The sequence below is a fragment of the Oncorhynchus keta genome, chromosome 24 (genome assembly GCF_023373465.1).
Source record: "Oncorhynchus keta strain PuntledgeMale-10-30-2019 chromosome 24, Oket_V2, whole genome shotgun sequence".
Classification (NCBI taxonomy): Eukaryota; Metazoa; Chordata; class Actinopteri; order Salmoniformes; family Salmonidae; genus Oncorhynchus; species Oncorhynchus keta.
The window spans coordinates 34,475,901-34,495,912 of record NC_068444.1 but is presented as its reverse complement, the minus strand read 5'-3'; the positions used below and the strand labels follow the sequence as shown (position 1 = coordinate 34,495,912).

Genomic DNA, 20,012 nt, shown 5'->3' with positions numbered 1-20,012 from the left:
TGCCCCTACTCGGATGGTATCGCGCCGTCCCAACCTTCGCTCTCTCTCCCCGCTACTCTCTCCTCTTCCATCCTATCATCTCTTCCCTCTGCTCAAACCTTCTCCAACCTATCTCCTGATTCTGCCTCCTCAACCCTCCTCTCCTCCCTTTCTGCATCCTTTGACTCTCTATGTCCCCTATCCTCCAGGCCGGCTCGGTCCTCCCCTCCCGCTCCGTGGCTCGACGACTCATTGCGAGCTCACAGAACAGGGCTCCGGGCAGCCGAGCGGAAATGGAGGAAAACTCGCCTCCCTGCGGACCTGGCATCCTTTCACTCCCTCCTCTCTACATTTTCCTCCTCTGTCTCTGCTGCTAAAGCCACTTTCTACCACTCTAAATTCCAAGCATCTGCCTCTAACCCTAGGAAGCTCTTTGCCACCTTCTCCTCCCTCCTGAATCCTCCCCCTCCTCCCTCTCTGCAGATGACTTCGTCAACCATTTTGAAAAGAAGGTCGACGACATCCGATCCTCGTTTGCTAAGTCAAACGACACCGTTGGTTCTGCTCACACTGCCCTACCCTGTGCTCTGACCTCTTTCTCCCCTCTCTCTCCAGATGAAATCTTGCGTCTTGTGACGGCCGGCCGCCCAACAACCTGCCCGCTTGACCCTATCCCCTCCTCTCTTCTCCAGACCATTTCCGGAGACCTTCTCCCTTACCTCACCTCGCTCATCAACTCATCCCTGACCGATGGCTACGTCCCTTCCGTCTTCAAGAGAGCGAGAGTTGCACCCCTTCTGAAAAAACCTGCACTCGATCCCTCCGATGTCAACAACTCCAGACCAGTATCCCTTCTTTCTTTTCTCTCCAAATCTCTTGAACGTGCCGTCCTTGGCCAGCTCTCCCGCTATCTCTCTCAGAATGACCTTCTTGATCCAAATCAGTAAGGTTTCAAGACTAGTCACTCAACTGAGACTGCTCTTCTCTGTATCACGGAGGCACTCCGCACTGCTAAAGCTAACTCTCTCTCCTCTGCTCTCATCCTTCTAGACCTATCGGCTGCCTTCGATACTGTGAACCATCAGATCCTCCTCTCCACCCTCTCCGAGTTGGGCATCTCCGGCGCGGCCCACGCTTGGATCTGTCTCCTCACCACGCGCTCTCACCACTGGTGTCCCCCAGGGCTCTGTTCTAGGCCCTCTCCTATTCTCGCTATATACCAAGTCACTTGGCTCTGTCATAACCTCACATGGTCTCTCCTATCATTGCTATGCAGACGACACACAATTAATCTTCTCCTTTCCCCCTTCTGATGACCAGGTGGCGAATCGCATCTCTGCATGTCTGGCAGACATATCAGTGTGGATGACGGATCACCACCTCAAGCTGAACCTCGGCAAGACGGAGCTGCTCTTCCTCCCGGGGAAGGACTGCCCGTTCCATGATCTCGCCATCACGGTTGACAACTCCATTGTGTCCTCCTCCCAGAGCGCTAAGAACCTTGGCGTGATCCTGGACAACACCCTGTCGTTCTCAACTAACATCAAGGCGGTGGCCCGTTCCTGTAGGTTCATGCTCTACAACATCCGCAGAGTACAACCCTGCCTCACACAGGAAGCGGCGCAGGTCCTAATCCAGGCACTTGTCATCTCCCGTCTGGATTACTGCAACTCGCTGTTGGCTGGGCTCCCTGCCTGTGCCATTAAACCCCTACAACTCATCCAGAACGCCGCAGCCCGTCTGGTGTTCAACCTTCCCAAGTTCTCTCACGTCACCCCGCTCCTCCGCTCTCTCCACTGGCTTCCAGTTGAAGCTCGCATCCGCTACAAGACCATGGTGCTTGCCTACGGAGCTGTGAGGGGAACGGCACCTCAGTACCTCCAGGCTCTGATCAGGCCCTACACCCAAACAAGGGCACTGCGTTCATCCACCTCTGGCCTGCTCGCCTCCCTACCACTGAGGAAGTACAGTTCCCGCTCAGCCCAGTCAAAACTGTTCGCTGCTCTGGCCCCCCAATGGTGGAACAAACTCCCTCACGACGCCAGGACAGCGGAGTCAATCACCACCTTCCGGAGACACCTGAAACCCCACCTCTTTAAGGAATACCTAGGATAGGATAAAGTAATCCTTCTCACCCCCCCCCCCTTAAAATATTTAGATGCACTATTGTAAAGTGGCTGTTCCACTGGATGTCATAAGGTGAATGCACCAATTTGTAAGTCGCTCTGGATAAGAGCGTCTGCTAAATGACTTAAATGTAAATGTTACAAACAAACCAGTTGATTGCAGTGAAACAAAACATGACTGGAAAAGTCACGTTCTGTGTGGGTTATTTACCTGGAATGTGTTGTCGAAAATGAAATGAGACGGAATTCACGACACAAGTGGTTCACAAAATGTTTTGTGTTCGGCTATAAAAACTGATTTTATCAAACAAAAGATCATTCATTGTGTAACAATTGGAATTGGAGCATTGGAATTGCAAACAGACGAATATAGTCAAAGGTAAACGATTTATTTTAATCTAGTTTGTGATTATGTTATGCCTGTGCTGGTTAAAATTGTTTGTTTTCTTGGGGCTCTATGCTCAGATAATCGCATCATATTCTTTCTTAGTAAATCCTTTTTAAAATCTGACAACGCAGTTGGATTAGCAAGATTCTAGGCTTTCGATACATGTGAGACACTTGTATTTTCATGAATGTTTAATATGACTATTTATGTAGCGATCACCATATGTTGTGGAATTTCAGCCCGCTAGCGGATTCCGTGCGCAGAGAGGTTAATAGCACCTGCTTGAACTTGTTATCAGCATAAAAGACACCTGTCCACAACCTCAAACAGTCACACTCCAAACTCCACTATGGCCAAGACCAAAGAGCTGTCAAAGGACACCAGAAACAAAATTGTAGACCTGCACCAGGATGGAATCTGCAATAGGTAAGCAGCTTGGTTTGAAGAAATCAACGGTGGGAGCAATTATTAGGAAATGGAAGACATACAAGACCACTGATAATCTCCCTCGATCTGGGGCTCCACGCAAGATCTCACCCTGTGGGGTCAAAATGATCACAATAACGGTGAGCAAAAATCCCAGAACCACTCAGGGGGACCTTGTGAATGACCTGCAGAGAGCTGGGACCAAAGTAACAAAGCATACCATCAGTAACACACTACGCCGCCAGGGAATCAAATCCTGCAGTGCCACACATGTCCCCCTGCTTAAAACCTGTTGCGACTCTAGGGGCAGTATTTTCATGTTTTGAAAAAAAAAAATCTTGTTTTAAACTGGATATTTTGTCAGGACAGGATGCTAGAATATTCATATAATTGACAGCTTTGGATAGAAAACACTCTAACGTTTCCAAAACTGTAAAGATATTGTCTGTGAGTATAACAGAACTGATGTTCCAGGCGAAAGCCTGAGAAAAATCCAATCCGGAAGAGCCCCATATTTTGAAAGCGCTGTGTTCCAATGAGTCCCTATTGAGCTGTGAATGTGCCATCAACCAGCTTACGCTTTCTACGTATTCCCCAAGGTGTCTACAGCATTGTGACTTAGTTTTACAAATTTATGTTGAAGAATACCCGTAGGGGGCTACATTGCGCAAGTGGTCACATGATGCTCCCGGAGAAAATCTTGCGTAAAGTACAGAGGTAGCCATTATTCCAATCGCTTCTACTGAGAAACCAATTGTCCCGGTTGATATATTATTGAATAGATATTTGAAAAACTCCTTGAGGCTTGATTCTAAATAACGTTTGCCATGTTTCTGTCGATATTATGGAGCTAATGTGGAATATTTTTCGGTGTTGTTTTGACTGCAATTTCCGGGCGATTTCTCAGCAAAACCTGAAGAACAAACTGAGCTATTTTGCCTACAAAAATAATATTTTGGGAAAAAAATGAACTTTGGCTGTCTACCTGGGAGTCTTGTGAGTTCATCAAAGGTAAACAATTTAAGTTGATTACTTTTCTGATTTCCGTGACAAGGTTGGCTGCTACTAGCAAGGCATAATGCTATGCTAGGCTATGATAAACTTACACAAATGCTTGTCTAGCTTTGGCTGTAAAGCATATTTTGAAAATCTGAGATGACAGGGTGATTAACCTGTAGTGACACCCCATCCCGGGAACAGGACCATTGTCATCACCTGACACTAATTAGCATAATGCAACGGACATAAATCTTCCTAGAAAATATTCCTATTCATGAAAATCATAAGTAAAATATATTGGAACACAGCTTAGCCTTTTGTTAACAAAAGAGGCAAAATGCCAGTACAGGCAAAACGTACAGAGACAATTGTGGAGTCGCATTTCAACGGCTCAGACACAAGACCTATGTGGCAGGGATTACAGACAATCACGGATTACAAAGGGAGCTAAACATCTTCTTCGCCGGCTTTGAGGATAAAACAGTGCCACCAACGCAGGACTGTGGGCTCTCGTTCTCCGTGGCTATAGGACATTTAAGCGATTTAACCCTTTCAAAGCTGCCGGTCCAGACGGACCAGCTGCCTGAAGTGTATACGAACATATTCAATTTCAACCTATTCCAGTCTGCTGTCCCCATTTGCTTCAAAATGTCCACCATTGTTCCTGTCCCCAAGAAATCAAAGGTAACTCAATTAAATGACTATCACCCCATAGCACTCACTGCTTTCGCTGCCTCCATCTGCTCCCTTGAACGGCGATACTCTCCTACCCACGTCCATGGTCTCCATTCATGAGCTCCTCCCATGTCCAGTCATCCTGGCCACGCTGCTTGGTTTGTTTTTGGTGGGATCTTCTGTAACAGGTGTAGTCGGAATGAGACCAAAGCGCAGATTGGAAAGTGTCCACGATTTAATGTTCTAAAAAACACTCAAACAAAATGACAAAAGGTGAAAACGAATGTGCACAGTTCTGTAAGGCAAAATAAACTATACAGAAAACAAGATCCCACAAAACCCAAAAGGAAAATGACAACTTATATATGATCCCCAATCAGAGACAACGATAGATAGCTGCCTCTGATTGGGAACCATACTCAGCCAAAAACACAAATAAATAGAAAACATAGATTTTCCCACCCGAGTCACACCCTGACCTAACCAGAGAATAATAAGGATCTCTAAGGTCAGGGCGTGACAGCTCTGTTAGTCAAAAGTTATTACCGGCTGTTAATAACACAAAAAACCTTCTGGGCTAATAATGTAAGTAATAACATACACAAAAATGAAATACTGCGAATTTGCTTACAAGCTACAAGCAGAGCTGCCATGTCTGTCGGCGCCATCCTACCCCTGCACATTGATTCTGTAACGGTACTCCTGGTAGATAGCCTCTTTATTGTTATTTTATTGTGTTATATTTGGCCAATTATTCATCCTTTTTAACACTGCACTTCATCCTTTTTAACACTTTTGGGGAAAAGGCTCGTAAGGATTTCACGGTACAGTCAACACAGGCGCTTGTGACAAATATAATTGTTTGTCAAAAAATATTTTGATGAATGAGGTATGGTGGGTGTTACCTTTCAATAAGGCCAAGACAGCAGACAAACACCCTTACAATGGCTCAAGGATCGGAGGCTAAGGGATATGGATGGTTGCAGAGGGACGGAGGACTAGATGACCATTTAGCCCCATCGTTGATGGGATTGGTGAAGTAGGTGTGTGCTTAGTAATGGGTGAGTGTAGAGTGGACCCAATTAAATGATTGAATGATAAGAAGTCAAATTACGTCAGGTGTGGATGTTGCTTGAATAGATGACTGAAGTAAAATGCTACATGGAGCGAGGAGACGCACTGGAGACCAGGACCGCTGAGCCGGCACAATCCGTCCTGGCTGGATGCCCACTCTAGCACGGCAAAAGATGACTTTCAATTAATATGGAGCTGTCCTAGGATGCCTGAATGAAGAAAGTAGACAAGTAGACCCCCCAATAAACTGAGGTACTTGCTATTCTGAGATTGATAGGTAGAGAAAAAGAAAGAGATGGAGAGAGAAGACAGAGTAAGAAGAGAGACTAGTGGCGCTCCCTTTGACATTCACAGTGATTCCCCACAGGCTATCAGGGGTCTGTCAGCAGAAAGATAACACTCCACTCCTGTCCTGATTTAGTGGAGGCTGCTGATGCATTGATTCATATCTGCTGCTTGTCTATTAATCATACATTAATGGATGAGATGGGAATTATACCATCTCACCCACTGTCCGTCACCAGAAGTGGAAATAAGATAGAGACCACACTCCACCACGCTGTCGGTTGCTCACTCTTGTCCTTTTTCACCAAACTCTCGATCTCCCAATCCTCTCCCCTCTGCCATCATTCTTTAGTATCCTCTACTATCTCTTTCCGTCTCGCAAACCACCTTGCTCTCCCCTCTTGGGATCCATCCATCGCCTCGCACCCCCACCTCAAGGCTGTCAAATGTTCTTTCTCACATACATTCTCTTCTCAGTGCACCCCTTCACCCCAAATGTCCCCCTCTCTCCATACTCCCATCCCCTACCCCACACTAGCCCCTCAAACCCACTCCTCTCCCCAAACTTAATCTGGGAACATCTATCCCAGATGGGATCTGGGAGGAAACCCAGAATACTGACATAATACAGGTCAAGGAGAAGTCTGGCATTTGGTTGTGGTATGCAACCCTAGTCTCCCCTGCTCTCCTGCTCTCACTGCTACAGTTGTAGACTATTTCCTGCTTTAAGCACTCAGAAGCCAATTTAGCATAACAAGTTTTGGCAGAGGCAGAGAGATTGTTTCTCCCATGGTGCAGTAGGGTTGTATCGGTGGCTGCTTTGGGCGCAAGACATGGCGCCGCAGTATTATGGGGCGACAAGAAAGAGAAGGAGAAAGAGAGCAGATAGGATAACTAAAGTGAAATTTCATGCTCTAGTGATCACCCCAGTGAATTTTGGGATGTCATCTTCAGTAGAGATGATAGCGAGAGCCAAGATACAGAGAGGGCCGAGCAAGAGAGACAAAGAGACATATACATGATCAAATACAAATCTTAGAATCAACTATTAAAGACTACCAGAACCCACTGGTTTATTCAATTACCTCGAATGAAGTACAGGACAAAATAAAAACCCTCCAACCCAAAAAGGCCTGTGGTGTTGATGGTATCCTCAATGAAATGATAAAATATATAGACAAAAAAATTCCAATTGGCTATACTTAAATTAACATCATCCTTCGTGCTGGCATATTCCTCAATATTTGGAACCAAGGACTGATCACCCCAATCCACAAAAGTGGAGACAAATTTGACCCCAATAACTACTGTGGGATATGCAGGAAGCTTGAAAAAATCCTCTGCATTATCATGAACAGCAGACTCATACATTTTCTCAGTGAAAACATTGTACAGAGCAAATGTCAAATTTGCTTTTTACCAAATTATCATTCAACAGACCACGTATCCACCCTGCATACCATAATTGACAAGCAAACAAACCAAAACAAAGGCAAAGTCTTCTCGTGCTTTGTTGATTTCAAAAAAGCCTTCGACTCAATTTGGCATGAGGGTCTGCAATACAAATTGATGGAAAGTGGTGTTGGGGGATAAACATATGACATTATAAAATCCATGTACACAAACAAGAAGTGTGTGTTTAAAATTGGCAAAAACATACACATTTCTTCACACAGGGCTGTGGGGTGAGACAGGGATGCAACTTAAGCCCCACCCTCTTCAACATATATAACAACGAATTGGCGAGGGCACAAGAACAGTCCGCAGCACCCGGCCTCACCCTACTAGAATCTGAAGTCAAATTTCTACTGATGATCTGGTGCATCTGTCACCAACCAAGGAGGGCCTAGAGCAGCACCTAGATCTTCTGCACAGATTCTGCCAGACCTGGGCCCTGACAGTAAATCTCAGTTTGCCCAAAAGAATGGTGTTCCAAAAAAGGTCCAGTCGCAAGGACCACAAATACAAATTCCATCTAGACACCGTTGCCCTAGGGCACACAAAAAATTATACATACCTTGGCCTAAACATCAGCGCCACAGGTAACTTCCACAAAGCTGTGAACGATCTGAGAGACAATTCAAGAAGGGCCTTCTATGTCATCAAAAGGAAAATAAAATTTGAGATACCAAGTAGGATCTGGCTAAAAATCAGTTATAGAACCCATTGCCCTTTGTGGTTGTGAGGACAGGGGTCTGCTCACCAACCAATAATTCACAAAATGGGACGAACACCAAATCGATACTCTGCATGCAGAAATATGCAAAAAATATCCTAATTAGGCCAATACCCGTTAATGATCAAAATCCAGAAAAGAGATGCCTAATTCTACAACCACCTAAAAGGAAGCAATTCCCAAACCTTCCATAAAAAAGCCATCACCTACAGAGAGATGAACCTGGAGAAGAGTCCCCTAAGCAAGCTGGTCCTGGGGATCTTTTCCCAACATACCCCACAGAGCCCCAGGACAGTAACACAATTACAACCAAACAAATCATGAGAAAACTAAAAGATAATTACTTGACACATTGGAAAGAATGAACAAAATAACTGAGCAAACTAGAATGCTATTTGGCCCCAAACAGAGAGTACACAGCGGCAGAACACCTGACAACTGTGACTGTCCCAAACTTAAGGAAAGATTTGACTATGTACAGACTCAGTGAGCATAGCCTTGCTATTGAGAAAGGCTGCCATAGGCAGACCTGGCTTTCAAGAGAAGGCATTCTTTGTGCATACTGCCCACTAAATTTGGTGGAAACTGAGCTGCACTTCCTAACCTCCTGCCAATTGTATGACCATATTAGAGACACATTTCCCTCAGATTTCACAGATCCACAAAGAATTAGAAAATAAACCCGATTTTGATAAACTCCAATATCTACTGGGTGAAATACCACATTGTGACATCACAGCAGCAAGATTAGTGAGCTGTTGCCACCAGAAAAGGGCAACCAGTGAAGGAAATGTCTTTATTCTTTTAGGACTGTTTACTGTAAATTTTTATTGTTTATTTCACTTTGTATATTATCTACTTCACTTGCTTTGGTTATGTTAACATATGTTTCCCATGCCAATAAAGCATCTTGAATTTAATTGAATTGAGAGAGAGAGCGGAGAGAGCGGACAAAGAGCAGAGAGAGAGAGAGTTAGAGAGAGAGATTTGCAGGTTAGTGCTGCTCTTACAGTAAGTTAGGAAATTTACCAAGGCCTAGGGACCATGAATACATATTAAATGAGTAATTCATTAATTTATATTTAGATTGATTTGTGACCCATATTCCCACTAGACACTATTAACAAGACGATTGGACATCTACAAACTGTTTTAAATTAGTCCACTTACTTAAATATTATGTATCAAATTAGAGGTATATATTTTTTATCTCCTATTTACAGCTTGTGTACAAATTACAGACCAATCTCTCAATTTTATCCCCAGGCCCTCCAACTCCCCCAGATCTCTGTCTCTGACCAGCTCCTATCTGCTAGAGAGACCTTTCTCCTCTTGCCATCCTCCAGACCTTCCTGTCACTACTGGGGGGGGGGTCATTTTCAGCTGGAACACACCATTTCCACAGTAATTCACAGTGAAGATAGTAATCGGAAATGTCTCCAGGTGTTTGCTCAAACCTGTTTTTTTTATCGGCCTAGCACCTTCGCTACAGTGGCTGACAGTGTTTATCTAAAATGCAATCTTTCTGAACTCTAAAGCACAGAGTTTGTAGCCCGGGACTCAATGAGCGGGGCACTGAGAGTCAAAATCAATAAAAACTTACAAGCTCCTCCTGCTGCTACTGTAGACTAGCAGATTCGAGAGGGACAGGAGAGGAGGTGAAGGGTGGGAGGGGATGAAGGGAGGTAGAGGGGGGTGAGGAGGTTCCGGTGGTATGGATGAAGATATTCTAGTAGAGGAAAGTGGTATCTTTCCAGTTGGTAGAATCGACGCAAAGAGGTGAAACAGCAGCTAGAGTTTTCAGGCAGTTCTAGAACATGCAGTGAAATACTATGGCAACCCGAAAATGTTCTTTCTCATCAAAATGCCACAAGAAAGTCATATCACCAAACCTATAGAAAGGAAGCAATGTTTTGGCATTGGACTCTGGTGCAATGCTGTGTGAAACAACATGGAAAAGATCCATTCAATCTAGCTATATGCTCATTCTTACTGTATGTTTTCCTCTGCATCCCATCAGGCAGCGTATGTACAGTATCCTACTGCTTGGATACGTAAAAAATACCCCTGTGTAATCTTCCTTTGATAATGACTCATCTAACAACTAATCTATTCATCAATTAACAGTGATTGACCTATCAATTTACCTGAGTAAATGGAAAGACACATGAGAATGAGAATGAAAAGTGTAGGAGCACGTTCATATCCTGTGGGACCAGCAGCTAGTTAATATGTGGCTGCAGTGATGCTTGGTTGATAAATTGGATCCGTGTTGTGATGTCTTCCCTGACTGTTATATCTCTTCATGTGAGGCCTGCATTTGATTTGTAAATAAATAAAACAAGGTCTTTGTTTCTCCTCATACAGTGTGATCCTCCAAGATGTTTATTTTGCTGTGGATGTGCTCTGATATGCTGATTCGTTTAGAGATATGACTTTTTGATGCAGTGTTTAATTCACATCTGAAACAACATAGAGCTGTAACTGTTGGAAGTGTTCTAGATGACAGTTTTATTTATCATGTGACGGCATTTATTTTAAAGTTCAAATAACTTCTTCCACAATGTAGTTTTTGCTCCTGAGTGGCGCAGCGGTCTAGGGCACTGCTTCTCAGTGCAAGAGGTGTCACTACAGTTCCTGGTTCAAAACCAGGCTGGATCACATCTGGTCATGATTGGGAGTAGGGCGGTGCACAATTGGCCCAGCGTTGTCTGGGTTTGGCTGGGGTAGGCCATCATTGTAAATAAGAATTTGTTCTTAACTGACTTGCCAAGTTAAGTAAAGGTAAAATGCAAATTGGTGAATGAAGAAAAACAGATTTGACAAAGAAACCAATGAATATCAAGGTCAGGTCACAGTCGTAATAAAAAAAAAGCTTAAAGTCATTAACGGGGATGGAAAGGGAGGGAAACATTAGTGTTAGTCAAGGAGATCTGTACTCTCAAACCTATTTCCCTGTTCACTTATGGTAAGAGACAGACCCAGTTGTTGGGTCAGACCCTTATTTTCCTACTCTCTGACGGTAAGAGAGACAGACCCAGTTGTTGGGTCAGACCCTTATTTTCCTACTCTCTGACGGTAAGAGAGACAGACCCAGTTGTTGTTAACCTTTGTGCTGAAGGGTGTCCCCTAAATAGAAGGAGTCTTGTTAATCATTGGTTTTGATTAACCTTCCTTTACAGCTAATTTGTGTCTGATTGCGAGGGCAGTTTGTGCAAGACCTGAGGGTTTCGACCAGGAGCCACTTAGCATGCACAACTGTGCTTAAAGGAAATCAATGACCTAAATGACAAGGCAGGAAAGAGAAGACTGTCTCTGCATACCAAAATGGAGGAATGCTATTGAGATTACCCACTTGCCCATCCTTCTGGATATACTGTACCCGATGAACTTAACCGCTTGCTATGCAATCTTTGGTTACTACATTATGCCAAAGTTCATCAAAAATATCTTCCCTTTTTTGTCTTCCCACTTCTAATTTGGGGCAGTCAGATTTAGGTTTGTATAATTTTGCCATCCACAAAAACATTACCCATCATACATCACAGTTGATACTGCCAATCCAAGTATCAGGTTCCCCGGTCAATCCATGGACACAACTCATAAAGAGACCCCTGTCCACTAATCACTGATCCATAGCCCAGAAGTAATGGAGACAGCGACAGCAGTGTCAGTGCAGGTTAGATAGCTCCTGAGGGTTTAAGCACCGCCGAGCGGTTAGCGACACGTGCATGTCGCCTGAGTCCATCTGACGGGCCTATCAGTGCGGATAATGGCTAATCAATGCTACAGCTCTTTAAACACGGACTGACACACACTACCTAGACAGAGCTCTCGCTGTGATTAAAGCCAGATGACTGATAACAGTATGGCTTCTCTCCGTACCATCTAGGGTCATAAACAAGCTCTCAACCCCATGCCGAAGAAAATGACTTATGCTTACTTCCACGTTGACGACCCTTTATAGATCACAATTTAAATTGCTTAGAAACTCTGAATAATGTATTGTTATACAAAAGGTGCAATTCTGTTTTCAAGGGCTTACCTATTACACCTCTAGAAATTATTGTTATATATACGCTTTTATGAGATGCTATAGCACCTTCAATATTCAAATACAGACACAAAAATGTATATTATGAAAAAACGTATTTGGATCCCCATTAGCTTTTGCAGAAGACGCAGCTACTCGTCTTGAGTCTTTCCCTCTCCTCAAAACCTCTATTTTCATCTGGAGTGCAGTAGCCTATGTGTATTAGACATGTGTCCTCTCCTCTGGTCTCTGAAGACCATCAGGAACAAACTCAGGCCATAAGGCCTCTGGATCAATACCTCTGTGGAGGAGTATGATATCATATCATGTCCTCATTTCATGCACTTTAAACACCAGGGAAGGGGGAGCTTCAGCAGGGTGTCTGCAACACCATGCTGAATATAAGACTGAACTGTCAGTCGATTTGGACACCAATGTTTGCTAATGTACTATTATTATATGATCAATTCAGACCCCTCCACCCCCCTGAAAGAGTCATACTAGCAGCAGCTGGTAAATTAAACAGTGTCAGGATTTGTTTTAGTAGCCTAGATGGTTGGTGTTTATAGCTAAGGCTGTCTGGTGTTGAGGCGAATCTCTGTGTGTGAGGCGAATCACATCTCATCTACTCTGATGAAAAACGACACAAATAGATTATTTTCAAATGGTTTCCTTTCATATGATTAGGAGTCACGCAAGAGGCAGAGATAATCTTGATTCGGATACATTTCCTTTCCATATGCAAACCAGCTCCCAAAACAAACTAATCAATTTCATATCAACTATAATGTAGCTTAATGGTCAGCGATTAAGAAAACCAATTGCCAAAGAGGCACGGTTTGGCGGGTCATGTTTCGGAGGACGAATGATTCGACCTTCACCTCCCGAGTCCATTGGGGAATGGAAGTGATTAGTCAAGATCGAAATTGGCGACAAAAAGGGGGTAAAATACCACCTCTGTGTTTGACTGTGCCTTTTATTAGAACCCCCTGCAGCAACTGGATCAACCCCCCGCTCCCCCTGATGTTCTGAAAGAGCTGCAAAATCTGGATCCCTACAAATCAGCTGGGCTAGACAATCTGGATCCTCTCTTCCTAAAATTATCCTCCGCCATTGTTGCAACCCCTATTACTAGTCTGTTCAACCTCTCTTTCATATCGTCTGAGATTCCTAAAGACTTGAAAGCAGCCGCTGTGATCCCCCCCCTTCAAAGGGGGAGACACTCTACCGTTCCTTCTCCGCTATGCAATCTGGTTTCCGAGCTGGTCACGAATGCACCTTAGCTACGCTCAAGGTCCTAAGCGATATCATAACCGTCATCGATAAGAGACATTATTGTGCAACCGTCTTCATCGACCTGGCCAGGGCTTTCGACTCTGTCAATCACCGTATTCTTATCGGCAGACTCAACAGCCTTGGTTTCTCTAATGACTGCCTCGCCTGGTTCACCAACTACTTCTCTGAGAGTTCAGTGTGTCAAATCTGACGGACTGTTGTTCTTTGGACACTGTGTTAACAAACGTCCAAACGAGCTTCAACGCCATACAGCACTTCTTCTGTGGCCTCCAACTGCTCTTAAATTATAGTAAAATGAAATGCATGCTCTTCAACTGATCACTGCCCGTAACCCGCCCACCCAACTAGCATTACTACTCAGGACGGTTCTGGCTTAGAGTATGTGGACAAGTATAAATATCTAGGTGTCTGGTTAGACGGTTAAATTCTCCTTTCAGACTCACATTAAACATCTCCAATCCCAAATTAAATCTAGAATCGGCTTCCAATTTCGCAACAAAGCCTCCTTCACTCATGCTGCAAAACATACTCTCTTAGAAAGGACTATCCTACCGATCCTTGACCTTGGCGATGTCATTTACAAAATAGCCTTCAACACTCTTGGATGCAGTCTATCACAGTGCCATCTGTTTTGTCATCAAAGCCCCATATACTACCCACCACTGCGACCTGTATGCTTTTGTTGGCTGGTCCTCCCTACACATCTGTAAGTCTTTGCTAGGTTAAGCTCCGCCTTATCTCAGCTCACTGGTCACCATAGCAACACCCACTTGTAGCACTCGCTCCAGCTGGTATATTTCATATTGTGTTAATGACTGTACATTTGTTTATCCCATGTGTAACTCTGTGTTGTTGTTTTTGTCACACTGCTTTGCTTTATCTTGACCAGGTCGCAGTTGAAAATGAGAACTTGATCTCAACTGGCCTACCTGATTAAATAAAGGTGAAATAAAAATATAAAAAATAAAAAGAACACACACAGCCCCTCTACTACCCGACACACTCACAATATTGTTATCTAGCAGCATGTACATTGTGTAAATACAATAATAATTTAATGTGGCCAGCACAGGAGATGTTTTTAACCTCTCTAGGGTAGGGGGCAGCATACGTAATTTTGGATGAAAAACATGCCCAAATTAAACAGTCTGCTACTCGGGCCCAGAAGATATGATATGCATATAATATAATTTGGATAGAAAACACCCTAAAGTTTCCAAAACTGTTAAAATAGTGTCCGTGAGTATAACAGAACTGATTTAGTGGGCGAAAACCTGAGAAGAATTCTGAGTTTTCTATTCAATGCCATTACAGTAGCCATTGACTTTGGACTCCGTTTGCAGTTCCTATGCATTCCAGTAGATGTCAACAGTCTTTAGAAATAATTTCAGGCTTGTATTCTTATAAATTAGGGAGTAAGACCTGTCTAAATGAGTGGACCCTAACGTGTCGCAGAGTTTTTCAGGTGCATGTGCATTTCTTGTTTACCTTTTATATTGACGACGATATTGTCCTGTTGGATTATTATAGATCATTTAGGCTAAAAAACAACCCGAGAATTGAATATAAACATCGTTTGACATGTTTCTATGAACTTTACAGATACAATTTGGATTTTCTGTCTGATTGTTTAGACTGAGTTTGAGCCTGTGGATTACTGAAGAAAACGCGCTAACCAAACAGAGGTATTTGGTTATAAAGAGACTTCATCGAACAAAAGGAACATTTATTGAGTAAATTAATGTCTTCTGATTGCCACCATATGAAGATCATCAAAGGTAAGTGATTAATTGTATCTCTATTTCTGAGTTTTGTAACGCTTCTGCTTGGCTGGTTACTGCTTGTAATAATTTGTCAACTGGGCTATGTTCTGGGCTACGTATGTTCTGGGTTAGGTATTCTTTCGCCGAAAAGCATTTTATAAGTATGACACTGTGGTTGGTTTAACAAGAAGATAATCTTCAAACCTATGTAAAATATGTTTTGTTTTCTGAATTTTTATAATGAGCATTTATGTTATTGAATTTGGCGCTCTGCAACCTCACTGGATGGTGGCCAGATGGGACGCTAGCGTCCCACATACCCTAGAGAGGTTAAAACCCTAGGATTATGAGTTGTGAATTTGTAGGTATATTAGATTGCAGATCAAGAGATTGTGTCCTGCACCTGGCATGATTTGGACACATCCCAGAGGTACATCTCATTACCTTTCCAGAATATGACACCTCTGAGCTACACACTGAACACAGAAATAGTCCACTCTCTTCCTTTCTTTCTTTCTCGCTTTCTCTCTCTTTCTCCCGGACTCATCTTAAATCACTCCTGGTGGCTCCATCTAAAAAAGTCTGTCATGAATAAATACATTTTTAAGAGGAGTTTAACCTCCAAAAGTATAAGCCGTTGGGAGGGCTTCTACTAAGTTTACATATGGAATTGTTTTAAGATGGTCACGCCGTGGATCATTTAGCTCTTTGATTTATAATTTAAGGACCCCTTTGGCCATAAAAAAAACTTTTAAAAATGATTTGTTAAAATAATGATTTGTTAAAATATTGAATTTTGCATTTACTACTACAGCCCATAGAAACGTAGTGAATAACACATTCATAAATGGCAAAATTACAGTCAAAAATGTATCATAAAGAAAAAGGCTTTGAAGTTTCTCTCCTATATCTAGGTGATAGATATAAGAAAGCTATATAAGAAAGCTCAGGATTTGTTTCGGGGTTTGTTTGGACAAATGTTTAACCCCTTATTTTCCTTGGCACAAAACTGTCTCCATACTTCCATTCATTTGTACGGGTTACCTTCAGACGAGTCTGAGTCGTAGAGCAAAACAGAGAACACCAACGTTTTCGTGAAAGTCTCATATTTTCATAGATTGGTCTTGTAAGTTTTTTTTAGGCCAAACTGTTTGAAAGCTACAGACGTTTTCGTTAAAAAAAATTGTAATGCCTCATGGTCTGACAAAACACTGCTGTAGCTCTGCCTCCTTCCACCGCAGAAGGCCGACATAGGCGGATGTGGTGGATTGAGATGCAGCCCATTGCAAAAAACAGATAGCTTTAACTGATGGATTTTGATGGGGATGTTTTATAATGTTATTTAGATTGACGCATTGGTGTGTCAATAGACTCTTAAGGAATACATTTATTCACCAGAAAGCTTGGAATTTATCGTGTCTGTCAGGAATCAAGGTAAGACCCAAGTGCAGACTGTGTGAAGTAACAATGTTTATTGTAACCACAGGGGAAGGCAAACGACAAGTCAAGGAAGTCAGGGGTCGATAATCCAGAGCAGAGGCCAAGGTACAGGACGGCAGGCAGTGTCAGAGACAGGCAGTTGTCAGGCGGGCGGGCTCGGGTTCAGGACAGGCAAAGGTCAAAAACCAGGAGGATGAGAAAAAAAGAGATTAGGGAAAAACAGGAGCTGAGATAAAACGCTGGTAGGCTTGAACAAACAAGACGAACTGGCAACAGACAGACAACACAGGTGATAATGGGAAATATGGGTGACACTTGGAGGGGGGAGGAGACAAGCACAAGTACAGGTGAAACAGATCACAATCACAATCACTCACATCACAGCACCAGACACCCTCACCGTGGGACCCATGCACCAAGAAAGCTTTCCCTTCCTCATCATCACCGCACCAGTACACAAAGTCATCCTCGGCCTCCCGTGTCTCCAACGTCATGACCCCACCATCTCCTAGTCGAGGATGAGAATCACTGCCTGGGCACCCGAGTGCCGCAGGACCTGCTTTTACCCTGTGGTTCCACATCCGTTGAGAGTCCTGTGGATTCCCTCCTGTCCGACATCCTGGAGGTTTACCAAGATCTCCGGGTGGTTTTCTACAAGACCCATTTCTACCAGTCTCCATCGACCTGCTTGCAGGCTCTGCGCCTCCGCACAGCCGTGTCTACCATCTGTGGGTGGTTGAAACCGAGGCCATGGAGGAATACATCCAGGAAGCTATCCAAGCTATCCAAGGTTTCATCCACCCATTCACCTCCCCAGCGTTGGCAGGCTTCTTCTTTGTGGCCAAGAATGACGGTGGTCTATGTCCATACATCAATTACAGAGGACTCACTTCCATCACTACCAAGTACTGCTACCATCTCCCGTTGGTGCCGGCTGCTGTTGAACAGCTCTGTGTGGCCGTTTTTTTACTAAACGGAGCACCTACAATCTGATCCACATCCGGGAGAGGATGAATGGAAAACGGCCTTCAGCATGATATTTGGGAACTTGTTCTCAACTAGCCTACCTGGTTAAATAAAATAAAGGTGAAATAAAACTACAAGTACTCGGCGATGCCTTATGGATTAGCCAATGCTCTGTCAATGTTAAAGGCGTTAGGGAATGAGGTGATCCGGGATATGCTCGGGCGACAGGTGGTTGTGTATGTCGATGGCATCCTGGTCTACTCGGCCACCATGGAGGATCACATCGCCCACATCCGAATAATCCTGAGGATGTCTTCTGGAGAAACACCTGTATTTGAAAGCGGAGAAGTGCCAGTTCCATCAGGTCGCTGTCTCCTTTGGATACCGGATCAGCCCCCAGGAAGTGATGATGGATGTAAGGAAGGCAAAGGCGTCAGGTCATGACCAATCCCAACCAACATTCAAGGGCCACAATGGTTTTTCGGGTTTGCCAACTTCTAATGCCGCTTCATTAAAAACTTCAGCGCCATCGCCCCTCCTCTTACCTCTCTCCTCAGGGGCGGTCCCAGTAAGTTGGTGTGGAGTCCTCCAGCCAATGAGGCTTTCCGCTTGCTGAAGTAGCGTTTCACGTCTGCCCCGTTGCTGAAACACCCAGATCCTACGCTGCCCTTCGTGTTGGCGGTGAACGCCTCAGAAGTGGGCACGGGGCCATCCGGTAAAAAATGCCAAGGTAACCCACAGAAATTGTATTCATGTGCATTTCAATCAAAAAACTGTCTCCTGCAAAGGAACTTTGATGTCGGTGAACGGGAGCTCCTGGTGGTGAAGTTGGCATTAGAGGAGTGGAGAAACTGTCTGGAGGGTTCCATGGGCCCATTTCTTACCCTCACCAAACATCGGAACCTGGAGTACATAAAGACAGTGAGGCATCTGAACCTGCGCCAAGCAAGGTAGTTTGAACTTCACCCTGTCATATCGCCCAGGTTCAAAGAACATCAAAGCCAATGCCTTGTCCTGTCTCCACAATTCTGAAAAGGCTCCTGGCCTGAGTGCGCCCATCATTCCACCCTCCCGAATCGTTGCCCCCGTGCTTTGGGTCATAGACGTGGACATCCGCCGGGCTCTGTTGGGTCCCAGTGGCCAACATCCTGGACCCCAACATCGTTTCCATCTACGCCGTCTGGACCGGCCCGCTCCTTGCCCTCTGGGCCGTCCTCCTGGCTGGCGTTGTCCTGCGGCTGAAACCATGTGGCGTAAGGGGTACTGTCATGCCTACTATCGCTCCTTCAACACTTTATTACTTCTTGCAGCATACACTGGACAAGCCAGGGGCCCCAAAGATTAAAACTATTTTAAGACAGTCTGACAAACCTCTAAAGTTTATTTCCAAACTGTATCAAGGGTTGATAGAGGCTTTTTCGGATGACACAAAACATGTCAAACAAAATGTGAGGAAGACCTGGGAGACACTATTGATGATGATGGATTCAGATATGTTTGAATGCCTAGTCATTTTCATATAATCTCAGACATAAATGACTGCAGTTTAAGACCACCCATAGAACATACTATATGCCAGTGAAACGGAATATCATGCACTCGGAAATGTAATACCGCTGCTGGAGGTGTAAGGTGTAAAACACAAAAGGGGACGTACAGTGTTTCATATGGTATGCTCTTGTGAAGGCTGACAGAATTCTAGCAAAGAGTATGTTATTTTGTCTCAGCATGTCTACAGACTCCCTTCTCCCCGTTTTTGTTTGTTTGGAAATGTTGATACTGGAGGCTGTTATCAGAATAAACTGTGTAACCTGTCACAATGAACCGTTTAGAAATTGCAGCACTTTTTATACATAGTCCCCCAATTTTAGGGGAGAAAAAGCATTGGGACAACTTCACTTGGAAGTGTATTAAAGTATTGAAAAGTGAAGTTATCGGTCCCACATTCATAGCACACAATGACTACATCAAGCTTGTGACTATACACATTTATTGGATGCATTTGCTTTTTGTTTTGCTTGTGTTTCAGATTATTTAGTGACCCGGAGAAATGAAAGCTAAATAATGTATTGTGTAAATAATAATATAACGTGTTTCTAAGCAATTATACATTAATGTAGATGCACCATGAATACGGATAATCCTGAATGAATCATGAATATTGATGAGTGAGAAAGTTAGATGCACAAATATCCCCCCCCAAAAAATTCTAGCTTTTATTGTAATGGTGAGAGGTTAGCATGTCTTGGGGGTATCATATTTGTGCGTCTGTAAATTTCTCAATCATCATTATTCACGATTCATTCAGGATTATCCATAATCATGGTAACATCTACATTAAAACCAGTCTAGGACACAGGTTCCGCTAGCGGAACCCCCCCCAACA

The 20,012-nt window shown here is 43.8% G+C and overlaps 1 protein-coding gene across 1 annotated transcript in view; it reads left to right on the top strand.

The window, feature by feature from the left end:
* Positions 1-1,153: 1,153 nt before the first annotated feature.
* LOC127911472 (uncharacterized) overlaps positions 1,154-20,012 on the top strand; it is a 134,973-nt gene continuing 116,114 nt past the window's right edge. The window contains exon 1 of the mRNA XM_052478435.1: positions 1,154-1,605. Coding sequence (XP_052334395.1) covers positions 1,345-1,605 — 261 coding nt within the window. The 5' untranslated portion in view covers positions 1,154-1,344. The remainder of the gene's footprint in view (positions 1,606-20,012) is intronic.